Source organism: Heptranchias perlo, chromosome 34 (genome assembly GCF_035084215.1).
Source record: "Heptranchias perlo isolate sHepPer1 chromosome 34, sHepPer1.hap1, whole genome shotgun sequence".
Taxonomy (NCBI): domain Eukaryota; kingdom Metazoa; phylum Chordata; class Chondrichthyes; order Hexanchiformes; family Hexanchidae; genus Heptranchias; species Heptranchias perlo.
The window spans coordinates 7,822,141-7,834,760 of NC_090358.1; the positions used below are offsets into that span (position 1 = coordinate 7,822,141).

At 44.8% G+C, this 12,620-nt stretch overlaps 1 protein-coding gene across 1 annotated transcript in view; it reads left to right on the plus strand.

Annotated features, from left to right (window-relative positions):
- st8sia2 (ST8 alpha-N-acetyl-neuraminide alpha-2,8-sialyltransferase 2) overlaps positions 1-12,620 on the plus strand; it is a 39,416-nt gene that overhangs the window by 15,636 nt on the left and 11,160 nt on the right. The window contains exons 4-5 of the mRNA XM_067971379.1: positions 4,784-5,041; positions 7,503-7,796. Coding sequence (XP_067827480.1) covers positions 4,784-5,041; positions 7,503-7,796 — 552 coding nt within the window. The remainder of the gene's footprint in view (positions 1-4,783; positions 5,042-7,502; positions 7,797-12,620) is intronic.

Here is a 12,620-nt window from a genome sequence, read left to right on the forward strand (position 1 = left end):
AATTCGCTGCCCTCCAGTATCTTGGCATGTGCTCCATTTTTAATGTGTAAAAAAGAAAAAAAATAGACTTGCATTTATGGAGCGCCTTTCACGACCTCAGGATATCCCAAAGCGCTTTACAGCCAATGAAGTACTTTAGAAGTGTGGTCACTGTTGTAATGTAGGAAACGTGGCAGCCAATTTACGCACAGCAAGATCCCACAAACAACAATGAGGTAATGACCAGATCATCTGTTTTTGATGTTGGTTGAGGGATAAATATTGGCCAGGGCACTGGGGAGAACTCTCCTGCTCTTCTTCGTAATAGTGCCATGGAATCTTTTATGTCCAGCCGAGAGGGAAGATGGGTCCTCAGTTTAACATCTCATCCAAAAGGCGGCACCTCCGACAGTGCAGCACTCCCTCAGTACTGCACTGGAGTGTCCGTCTGGATTTTTCTGCTCAAGTGTCTGGAGTGGGACTTGAACCTACGACGTTGTGTCTCAGAGGCGTGGAAATTGAATATCGATGGGATAGTCCAGCATGAAGAACTATACCAAGCCTGATCCTGTCCTCATGCGATCAATGCACATATACATTCAATCATAGGTCAAGCAATAGACTGTTGGCTGATTATTTTATTCCATCCCTGGCCTAGGACACTGGAGACAATTTCCGCGCCATCACCTTAGCCCGAGCTGATATCAGCTAAATCAGCACATTCTGGGGATCAAACCTGGCCTGTGTGTCTCAGAACGATGCAGGGCAATGGGTAGGCCCGTGTCGGCAATCTGTCAGAATCAGGCATTCTCAGCCTACTGTAATAGCCTAGGTCACTTACTGAAGTCCTGGCCCTCGATTGCTGAGTGTGAGTGCAGTTCCATTCGTTTCATCAAATGTAAACACAGCATGAGCTTAAATGACTTAAGATATTTAATGCCAGCCTTGTGTGGCAGTGCATCTATACACCGAGCCATTGGGGGAGCTACTTTTTATACCACTAATGTGCCACTCATTTGGTAGTGCTCCTGCCTCTTGAGTCAGAAGGTCATGGATTCAAGTCCCACTCCAGAGACTTGAGCACAGAATCTAGGCTGACACTCCCAGTACAGTACTGAGGGAGTGCTGCACTGTTGGAGATGCGGTCTTTTGGATGAGATGTCAAACCGAGGCCCCGTCTGCCCTCTCAGGTGGACGTAAAAGATCCCATGGCACTTTTTGAAAAGTAGCACGGGAGTTCGTCCCGGTTTCCTGACCAATATTTATCCCTCAACCAACATTACTAAATCAAATTATGTGGTCGTTATCTCATTGTTGTTTTGTCGGACCTTGCTGTGCGCAAATTGACTGCCACATTTCCCACATTACAACCGTGACTACGCTTCAAAAATACTTCATTGGCTATAAAGCGCTTTGGGATGTCCTGCAGTTATGAAAGGTGCTATATAAACACAAGTCTTTCTTTCTATTGGGCCATCAACTCCATTACCCAAAAATTCACAAATAACCTGGGGATGTTACGCTGTTGATTTGCTCATCATCAAGATCCCTGCTGGCGCTTCCTGCACTGGGCCAACTTTCCTGATCAACAGCAATCTTCCTGATCAACACCTCTGTTTTGTATGTTGTTGTCATATTTTCCCATCACCCCTATGCTCACTGACCTATATTTGCTCCCAGTCCAGCAACGCCTCAGATTTAAAATTCTCATCCTTGTGTTCAAATCCCTCTGTGGTCTTGCCCCTTCCTATCTCTATAATCTCCTCCAGCCCTACAACCCTCCCAGAACTCTGCATTCCTCCAATTCTGGCCTCTTGCGCATCCGCGATTTCTTTCGCGACCTCCATTGATAGCCACGTCTTCATCTGCCAACGCCCCAAGCTCTGAAATTCCCTCCCTAAACCTCTCCGCCTCCCTACCTCCCTCTCCCCCTTTAAGATGCTCCTTAAAATCTACCTCTTTGACCAGTCACCTGTCTTAATATCACCTTATGTGGCTCGTTGTCAAATTTTGTCTGATTATGCTCCTGTGAAGCGCATTGGGACGATTTACTACGTTAAAGGCGCTATATAAATGCATGATGTTGTCATTTTGGCATATATGTGCAGGTGTTGGTTTTTTTTGCTTCTGTTCCCTAGCCAACTCCCGCTGACCAAAGAACATTAAATAGTCCTTACCTCACTTTACACCCTTTGGTTTGAGTTATGGTTCGTCCAGTGCTGCCCCTTTGTTAGATGGAGTGTGAACTGGACCATGTAGTAACTCCAGATGCATACATTTAAGTCATTCAAATTTTCTGTTAAATAGGCCCGAGCTGTTTTTACGCTTCACAATAGGAATGGACTCAGTGATCTCAGTTAATGATCTAGGGAATTGCAATAGGCACAGAGTGCCAGTTTTCACAGACTGCTGGCAAGGGCCTGCTTACAGCAATACAGCATCAATTGTTGTTCCTGCCACACTTCGCAAAGGATGCGCCAGTCAGGAATCACTGGTGCAGCTGAACCCAGGTCCCTACTGGCTCATTCTCCTGGGGGAACATTTCAACTGGCAAGGCTGGTGAGAGGCATATCTTGAGCAAATGGGGGATGGGTTAAGTATAGTGAAGTGAAAACAGTCTGAAATAATAAGCTCGAGGGGAGATGTATCTTACGGCAGGTAGGAGGGAGGTTAAGGAGAAAGAAGGAATAAGAAAAATAGAAAGGAAAAGGGTACTGAGGCATATGAATGGGTCAGGGCTGCAGTGTTTATATGCAAATGTGCAAAGCATTATAAATAAATTTGGGGAACTGGGACCACTAATAAGGATGGAGTGACATGATGTTGTAGTGTTGACGAACCTTAGATTCAGCAAGGTTGAGACTAAGAACTAAAGGCAATTTAGTCACATGAGCAGAAAGATGGCTAAGGGACAGAAAGCAAAGAGTAGAGGTAAGTTGATTATTTTCAAATTGGCAGGATGTGGAGTGTTTTGCCCCAGGAATCTATACTGGAACCTCTCTTATTTTACAAATGGCCTCTTTCTGTTGTGTGATTTCTAGGATTTATACTGCAGGATCTCCGTTCTCTGCTTTTGGAGAGCCCCCTGGTGGATAATGGAAACTGACAAATAACCCAGAGTCCCCATACCTGGTTTGGTACTTTTATTTAGATTACCTAATCACGTTCCCAGCACGTGCAGATAAGATCATGTTTCTCCATTTCAAAAATGGAATATTATTAAAGAATCCTGGCAGCTCGAATTCTGCTCGTGTCAGGACCTGAAGCTAAAAATCAAACAGCGACTACACTTCAAAAATACTTCATCGGCTGTAAAGTACTTTGGGGCACCCTGAAAGGCACTATATAAATGCAAGTTCTTTCTTTTAAAGCTCTGTGGGTCGTCTACCAGGTAGTGGATGCCCAGATAATAATTAGTTGGCCTCCTGGGTCAAGAACCCAGAGTCTGTGAATAAAAAACACTCAATTGAATTTTAATTGGATTATGCAAAACTAAACCTGAACTGCCCAATTTTTTTTAACCAGTATTTAAGAGTTCAGATAATGGGGAATGGCGATAATGGGGAATTGGGTTTCTGGGGAGTGAGAATATTGGATAGCAGAGATAATTGGAACTGAGGATATTAGGGAGTGGAGATAATCAAGGTTTCATCATTCTGCTTGTTGTGGCTGCAGGTGTTGCATTTACAATGTGAGACTGATTCCAGGACATCAGACACAAAAACAACTGCACACATTGCTTAAAGGTTGTAATTTCACACATTGTTTCTGGCTGTAGACCTTCCCTCATGGCTGGGGAGAATTATATATATGTCAGCTGTGTGAAAACTGCAGTGTTTGCCCACGCAGCTGGACTGAGAGGGCAGGCCACCCTCTGTGACAAAAGAAAGGGCACCCTATGGCTTTTAATGCCATCGCTTGAAGCAGTTTATGTTTGCCATGGTTAATGTAAGAAAAATCACCACCTGAGTTGGTACTCCACTCCATCAGAGGCAATAGAGATGCCTCACGTACATTACGCTGCTACCTCATGTATGTTAAGGCACTGTCTCACATATGTTGGGGCTTCCTCTCATGTATGTTATGGCACTGCATTGTGCCTGTCATGGTGCTGTTGCTTGTACGGTAAGGTGCTGCCTCATTTACATTATATTGCTACCTTCTATGTTTTGGTGTTGCCTCGTGTATGTTACGATCCTGCCTTGTACATTACAACACTGTATGCAAAACTAAACCTGCACTGCCCAATTTTTTTTAACCAGTATTTAAGAGTTCAGATAATGGGAAATTGGGTTTCTGGGGAGTGAGAATATTGGATAGCAGAGTCCTTTGCATAATAATATGTATGTTACAATACTGCCTCGTACATTACAACACCACCTCATGTATGTTAGGATCTTCCCTCTTGCATTACAACACTGCCTCATGTATGTTATGATCCAGCCTCATATATTACAACACTGCCTCATTTATGTTAATACATTGCCTCATGTACATTTCGGTGCTACCTTGTGTATATTCAAAAAAGAATTGGATATATATTTGAAAAGGAAAAAATTTCAGGGCTATGGGGAAAGAGCGGGGGAACGGGATTAATTGGATAGCTCTTTCAAAGAGCTGGCACAGGCATGATGGGCCAAATGGCCTCCTTCTGTGCTGTATGATTCTATGATTAAGGCACTGCTGCTGAGGTTGGGGCTGTTGCGGCAGCTGTAATATCTATGCAGCATAAATCTAAATGGGATCATATAAATCTGCGTTTCCCCTCACTTCAAATTTACTTTGTTCTCTTTTCCCTTCCCAGGAAAGACATACTAAAGTTTCTGGATGCAGAAAAGGACATTTCGGTGCTAAAGGGCAAACTGAAGGCAGGGGATATCATACATTATATATTTGACAGAGACAGGACCTTGAATATATCCCATAGCCTGTACGAGCTGTTACCAAGGACATCGCCAATGAAAAATAAACATTTCAAACAGTGCGCGATTGTAGGGAATTCTGGGATTCTGCTCAACAGTGGCTGCGGACAAGAGATTGATGCTCACGAATTTGTGATAAGGTAATACCCAGAAGACTGGTGTGCATGTAGGCAGCAGGGTGATAAGGAAAATCACTTAGAAAATGGATCAATATTGTATTAAAGGGATGGAAAGGAAGTCTTTGGAGTCCTTTGAAGTAAATCGTAACACTCTCACTTCTGAGTCAGAAGTTTGTGGGTCCAAGCTCTACTCCTGGTCAGGAGCAGTACTGAGGGAGTGCTGTATTGTCTGAAGTGCTGCCCCTCAGATGAGATGTTTATTTGAGCTTCTGTTGTTTTGTCTTTATCATTCTTTGGGATGTGGGCATTGTTGGCAAGGCCATTATTTCTTGCCCATCCCTCGTTGCCCTTGAGAAGGTGGTGGTGGGCCTTCTTCTTGAACCGCTGCCGCCCATGTGGTGAAGGTTGGTTCCGGTGGGTGTTAACGATCCTATTTAAAGAAGAAGAGCGAGTTCTTTTGATCTCCTGACCAACAATCCTCCCTCAACCAACGGCACCAAAAATACATTAGCTGGTCATTCATTCCATTTGCTGTTTGTGGGACCTTGCTGTCTGCAATTGGCTTCTGCATTTGCCTGTTTAACAACAGAGATCACCCTTTGAAAGTAATTTATTGCTTGCAAAATGCTTTAGAAACATCCTGAGGATGTGACGGGGTGCTATAGAAATGCAAGTTTTTTCCTTTATTTCCTACCCTGACCCAGTAAAAGATGTCCCACTATTTACTTAGTCAGTGCTTCTTGGGATGACGTAATCCTCCACTGTGGTGCACAGAGACTCACAATTGTTTCACAGCACCAAATTCACCCTGGGATCTGACTCTCTACTTTTCTCTTCCTTTCACATCGGTTGATGAAAAATCTGGCTTCCCCCCTTGGACTAGTTTGTAAATGTACCAATCGGTGTGGTATTGAGCCAGTAGACCAGGAAAGTCCCAGGTTTAATCCCTGGTCTATACTGATCTCAGCTGGGATGGCATTGAGGTCCAACAGTTGGGTGACAGGAGGGCACAAATCAGCTCCTTATTGCAATTCAATAACCCCTGCTGAAAAGGACATGCCTGTGGACATCAGCTGAGGACAGGCACCAGCTCAGCTGTAATGCTCCCATGGAGGAATTGCTTGCTTAATGTCCAGGCCTGAAAAATAGCGACTTGGGTGAGGAACTGCAACCCAGCAACATGTCATCAGTCATTACCAAATGCTAATTTCTGGTCCTCCTTAAAAAAAATGACAGTATTTCGTAAAACAAGTTGGGGCTGCAATGTAAACTGTAGTGGTGTTGGCAAGCCTTGATGCTCTGGTTTGCAAATGATAAGAGTATTTAACTAGCCGATAACAATGTAACTCAGAGGTGTAGTTATCAGGATACCAATCAATTGGGAAGTAGTTTAATCAAATATCAGTTCCACTTAGGCAGAGCTACCTTATCGTGACCTAGTGTCTATTTATTCTGTGTTAAGGTAGCACAGAATCTTATCCTGGACATTTCAGTCCTCTGGTCTAAGCACTGACGTCAACAACTTCAACCCTTAGCTGTTTGCTGGATCTGAAGGGTTAGCAATCTTAGATAACACGGACTGTCTCCATCTCTCGCCCTGATCCCCACCTGCCCTTTCTGTCGACACAACTTGACAGCAGCTGCTGGGAGCTGTAGCAATTTCTAAAGTCACTTTTATAGTCACAGAAATAAAAGCGGAAGATGTTGGAAATACCCAAATCCCTTCAGCATCTTGAAAGAGAAAAGGCAGGTTAAGGTTTGGGGTGCAGCCCCTTTCATCGCAATTGAAAACTAGAAGAGAACTGAGTTCCTTTATAGGCATGGATGGAATGGAACGGGGGGAGGAGTCAAGAGCCCGGTATACTGACTCCTGTCACAGGTAGGCTCTTGGCTTTAAATATCTGGTAAAAGGTTTTGTAAAAAGCTGGAAAGAGTGAAAAAGTTGAAAGCGTGAATGACTTTGACGTATACTCATTGTCAGGCAAATCCAATAGCTACAGATCCCACAAACAGCAATGAGATGAATGACCAGTTAATATGTTTTTGGTGGTGTTGGTTGAGGGAGGAAATTTGGCCAGGACACCAGGAGAACATTTAATCTCTTCCTCAAAGAGTACCATGGGACCTTTAATGCTTGCTGAAACAGATGAATGGGACTTTGGTTTAACATTCATCTGAAGGACGGCACCATTGACAGTGCAGCACTCCCTCAGTAGCGCAATGGAGCATCAGCCTAGATTATGTGCTCGAGTCCTGAAGTGGGGCTTGAAACTTCAATCTTCTGTGTTACCAACTAAGCCAAGCTGGCACGATAGATTGTACATGGTACGTGGAGAGAAGGGGCTTGATGGGCCAAAGGCCTTTTCTCATTGCGTACTTTCTTATGTTCCTAAGTTCCAGCACAATGTCATTCTAGGGTCATAGGTCAAACACTATTGTGGAAACAATGAATGATTAATTCACAGTTTAATTTTTTTTGAAGATGCAATCTTGCCCCAGTGGAAGAGTATGCACAAGACGTTGGTTTGAAGACTGATTTAGTGACTATGAACCCTTCGGTGGTGCAGCGTGCATTTGAGGATTTGAAGAATGAGACGTGGAAGGAGAAGTTGCTTCACCGGCTAAAGATGCTGAACGGCGGCATACTCTGGATCCCTGCGTTTATGGCTAAAGGTGGAGAAGAGCGTGTAGAATGGGTGAACAACCTCATCATAAAGCACAAAATCCATGTACAGACTGCCTATCCATCACTGAGGCTCCTACACGCAGTACGGGGGTGAGTGCCAGCTCTGCTACAGAGTCTACGTGCAACTTGGGATACAGCCTCCAAACTGATTGCTCGATTTTCCAATGTAAAGTCACCGTCATGCAGAGGGAATGCTATCTCCTCAGGCAGACTTGCATGGGTTCTGTCACTCGTACACTGTCCTTGGCAACAAGCGAGAGATTGCCGACGGTTAATTAGGTCACAGTCTCAGAGGGAGATAATGAGATTACAATGAAAATGTTAATACAGCCAGGTCTTTGAGATATTGTGGTCCAAAGATTTGGGGGTGACTTGCTCATTGTCCATTCATGGAGAATTTGGCAGCTAACAAAGAGTGAGAGTCAGAGTCAGAAAAACAATAACTTGTAAAAAAAAATCTCTTAAGCATTGGCCTGCTGTTGCAATGGGAAAGGTTTTTATGTCACATTTCTATGGCTTTGAGTCTCAATGGATAAAACATTCCAAAGGCATCAAATTAGGGCTGCAACAGGTATTTGTTTTTACACCAATTAATCTCCTTCATTAAAGTCCAGACCAACTCAAGGTCTAGAAATGAGAGATTCTACTTGGAAGTGTGATCCAATTCAGTACCTTAATACGATAATCTTTTTTGTTTGATAAGACACTCTCTGATAGTACAAGTAAACAGCCTTTTGCCAAGCATGTAAATCTCTTCTTGAAAAGGTGTTTCCCAGCATGCTACCAGCAACACTTGGGCTTTATCACATCTCTCAAAAAGGCCTCAAAGCACTTCACTGAATTACTTTGGACTCCAGTGACTGTTGTTTTGTCGCCAAACATGGCAGTCATTCTGTGCATAGCAGGACTCCACAAAATGCAAGGAAATGAACAATGTTAATCCATCTTTTGGGGGATCTTGTAATGTTGGCCAGGATGTTGGGAGAATTCCCTGCACTTCTGTGAATAGCACCATGGGATCTTTGACATCCACCTGAACAGACAGGCAGGGCCTAGAGTTACTAGGCCAATAATGTGATGGTAAGTGTCTGGTGCTCCCCATATTATTGGGTGTGGAGGCCTAGTGCACCCCAAATAATTGGCTAATGATTGGAGTGCTGGGTGAATAAGCTGTGCACAAAGTTCATTAAGGTGCCACAAAGCCTGAACAAACACAGATAAAAGCTCCCCCAGTGTGTCTGTACATTGAGTGTAGGCTGTGATTCAATCATCTTAACCAAGCCCAGTTCTACCTTACTTAATAGGACTGATTTTACAAATGTTCTTTTCCCATTGAAATTGTAATCAGGAAATGACAGGCACTGAGGACACCATCCAACGTGTTGTGTGGCACTACCACCGTGCTAAATGGGATAGATTCAGAACAGATCTAGCAGCTCAAAACTGGGCATCCATGAGGCGCTGTGGGCCATCAGCAGCAGCAGAATTGTATTCCAGCACAATCTGTAACCTCATGGCCCGGCATATTCCTCACTCTACCATTACCAACAAGCCAGGGGATCAACCCTGGTTCAATGAGGAGTGTAGAAGAGCATGCCAGGAGCAGCACCAGGCGTACCTAAAAATGAGGTGCCAACCTGGTGAAGCTACAACTCAGGACTACATGCATGCTAAACAGCGGAAGCAACATGCTATAGACAGAGCTAAGCGATTCCACAACCAACGGATCAGATCAAAGCTTTGCAGTCCTGCCACATCCAGTCGTGAATGGTGGTGGACAATTAAACAACTAACGGGAGGAGGAGGCTCTGCAAACATCCCCATTCTCAATGATGGTGGAGTCCAGCACGTGAGTGCAAAAGACAAGGCTGAAGCATTTGCAACCATCTTCAGCCAGAAGTGCCGAGTGGAAGATCCATCTCAGCCTCCTCCCGATATCCCCACCATCACGGAAGCCAGTCTTCGGCCAATTCGATTCACTCCACGTGATATCAAGAAACGGCTGAGTGCACTGGATACAGCAAAGGCTATGGGCCCCGACAACATCCCAGCTGTAGTGCTGAAGACTTGTGCTCCAGAACTAGCTGCGCCTCTAGCCAAGCTCTTCCAGTACAGCTACAACACTGGCATCTACTCGACAATGTGGAAAATTGCCCAGGTATGTCCTGTCCACAAAAAGCAGGACAAATCCAATCCGGCCAATTACCGCCCCATCAGTCTACTCTCAATCATCAGCAAAGTGATGGAAGGTGTCGTCGACAGTGCTATCAAGCGGCACTTACTCACCAATAACATGCTCACCGATGCTCAGTTTGGGTTCCGCCAGGACCACTCGGCTCCAGACCTCATTACAGCCCTGGTCCAAACATGGACAAAAGAGCTGAATTCCAGAGGTGAGGTGAGAGTGACTGCCCTTGACATCAAGGCAGCATTTGACCGAGTGTGGCACCAAGGAGCCCTAGTAAAATTGAAGTCAATGGGAATCAGGGGGAAAACTCTCCAGTGGCTGGAGTCATACCTAGCACAAAGGAAGATGGTAGTGGTTGTTGGAGGCCAATCATCTCAGCCCCAGGACATTGCTGCAGGAGTTCCTCAGGGCAGTGTCCTAGGCCCAACCATCTTCAGCTGTTTCATCAATGACCTTCCCTCCATCATAAGGTCAGAAATGGGGATGTTCACTGATGACTGCACAGTGTTCAGTTCCATTCGCAACCCCTCAAATAATGAAGCAGTCCGAGCCCGCATGCAGCAAGACCTGGACAACATCCAGGCTTGGGCAAGTAACTTTCGCGCCAGACAAGTGCCAGGCAATGACCATCTCCAACAAGAGAGAGTCTAACCACCTCCCCTTGACATTCAAATGCATTACCATCGCCGAATCCCCCACAATCAACATCCTGTGGGTCACCATTGACCAGAAACTTAACTGGACCAGCCATATAAATACTGTGGCTACGAGAGCAGGTCAGAGGCTGGGTATTCTGCGGCGAGTGACTCACCTCCTGACTCCCCAAAGCCTTTCCACCATCTACAAGGCACAAGTCAGGAGTGTGATGGAATACTCTCCACTTGCCTGGATGAGTGCATCTCCCAAAAACACTCAAGAAGCTCAACACCATCCAAGATAAAGCAGCCCGCTTGATTGGCACCCCATCCACCACCCTAAACATTCACTCCCTTCACCACCGGCGCACTGTGGCTGCAGTGTGCACCATCCACAGGATGCACTGCAGCAACTCGCCAAGGCTTCTTCGACAGCACCTCCCAAACCCGCGACCTCTACCACCTAGAAGGACAAGACCAGCAGGTACATGGGAACAACACCACCTGCACGTTCCCCTCCAAGTCACACACCATCCCGACTTGGAAATATATCGCCGTTCCTTCATCGTCGCTGGGTCAAAATCCTGGAACTCCCTTCCTAACAGCACGGTGGGAGAACCGTCACCACACGGACTGCAGCGGTTCAAGAAGGCGGCTCACCACCACCTTCTCAAGGGCAATTAGGGATGGGCAATAAATGCTGGCCTCGCCAGCGACGCCCACATCCCGTGAATGAATTAAAAAAAAACTCCCCTTGATCTTCCATCCATTAAGATTAATGAACAGGAAATCATGCAAAGTGTGCCTGCACTTTCCCAACCCATGAGGCTCCCACCAGAGTAGTGCATTCTTAAAATTGGCCCTGATGTTCACATGTATGACTAGGCCAGCACAGTCACTGCACAGCAATCAGCAGGGGGAACCCTGTGGATTTCCCCCTCCTTAGTCCAGGGCCACTGAGGCCATTTGTAACTGGCCTGGCTGAAATCACCAAACACAGCACAGACAGGGGATCAAACCTTGCACCTTCTTGAGTTGGGGGTGGGGGCAGGGGGTTAGGAACATAGAAACGTAGGAACAAGAGTAGGCCATTTAGCCCCTCGAGCCTGTTCTGCCATTCAATGAGATCATGGGCGATCTGTGACCTAACTCCATATACCCACCATAGCCCCATAGCCCTTTGGTTAACAAAAATCTATCAATCTCAGATTTAAAATTAACAATTGAGCTAGCATCAACTGCTGTTTGCGGAAAAGGGATAATCTGATTGCTATTTGTAGCCAATGTATGAACGCATTCCAGCTATGTTTACGATGTTACCAACACTTGGTGACCAAAGGAAACCTTTCCCGCTGGTCCTTACAGCTCAGTAACACACCCGGCAGCGTAGTTACCAAACGACGCATGGGGGAAGCTGCTCTGTATGAATCCTTGAGATACTTCATCTGCTAAGAGCTGAACATCTTTCCTCAGTTTCCAGGAAGCATGAATGAATGGATGCTTGGCTGGAAACATCGGGAATAAGGGTGTTGCTGTAATGAGTCACTCTATCAACGGGTCTTGCTGGTATTATTTTTTAACTGACAGATTACTTGTAATATACAGAAAGTAAATCATTTTAAAACCCAGTCATTTTTCCAGCTTCAAATCACATTAACACCGCGACATATAATTAGACTTGGCAATGATGCAGATAAACGTGGCTCGATAACAGAAGAGGCAAGGCCAAACAATTATTTTTTAGCTAATCAGGGGAAAAAAATGAACAACTATTTGTTAGCTAACGTTACATTTTCAGCAAACCAAAATGTTCCTTAAAGAAATAAAAATGTTAAATCTTAGCAGGGATTTATCAATTATTTTAATTTTTAATTTGCTGTATTTATGTCCTTAAAACAATATTCTAAACAGCAGGAAGTGCAGTAGATTCTTTAGTAATGAAAAGAGTTGTTTTTAGAAATCCAATTATTCAACTTATATAGTTGGGAAACTGTGTCTCTGTTCACTGATTCATTCTGAATGACTATCTCATGAAAATGCTAAATTGGCTTCTTTACCCTGAGCTTTTCTCATTTTGGATCTCAATAATTT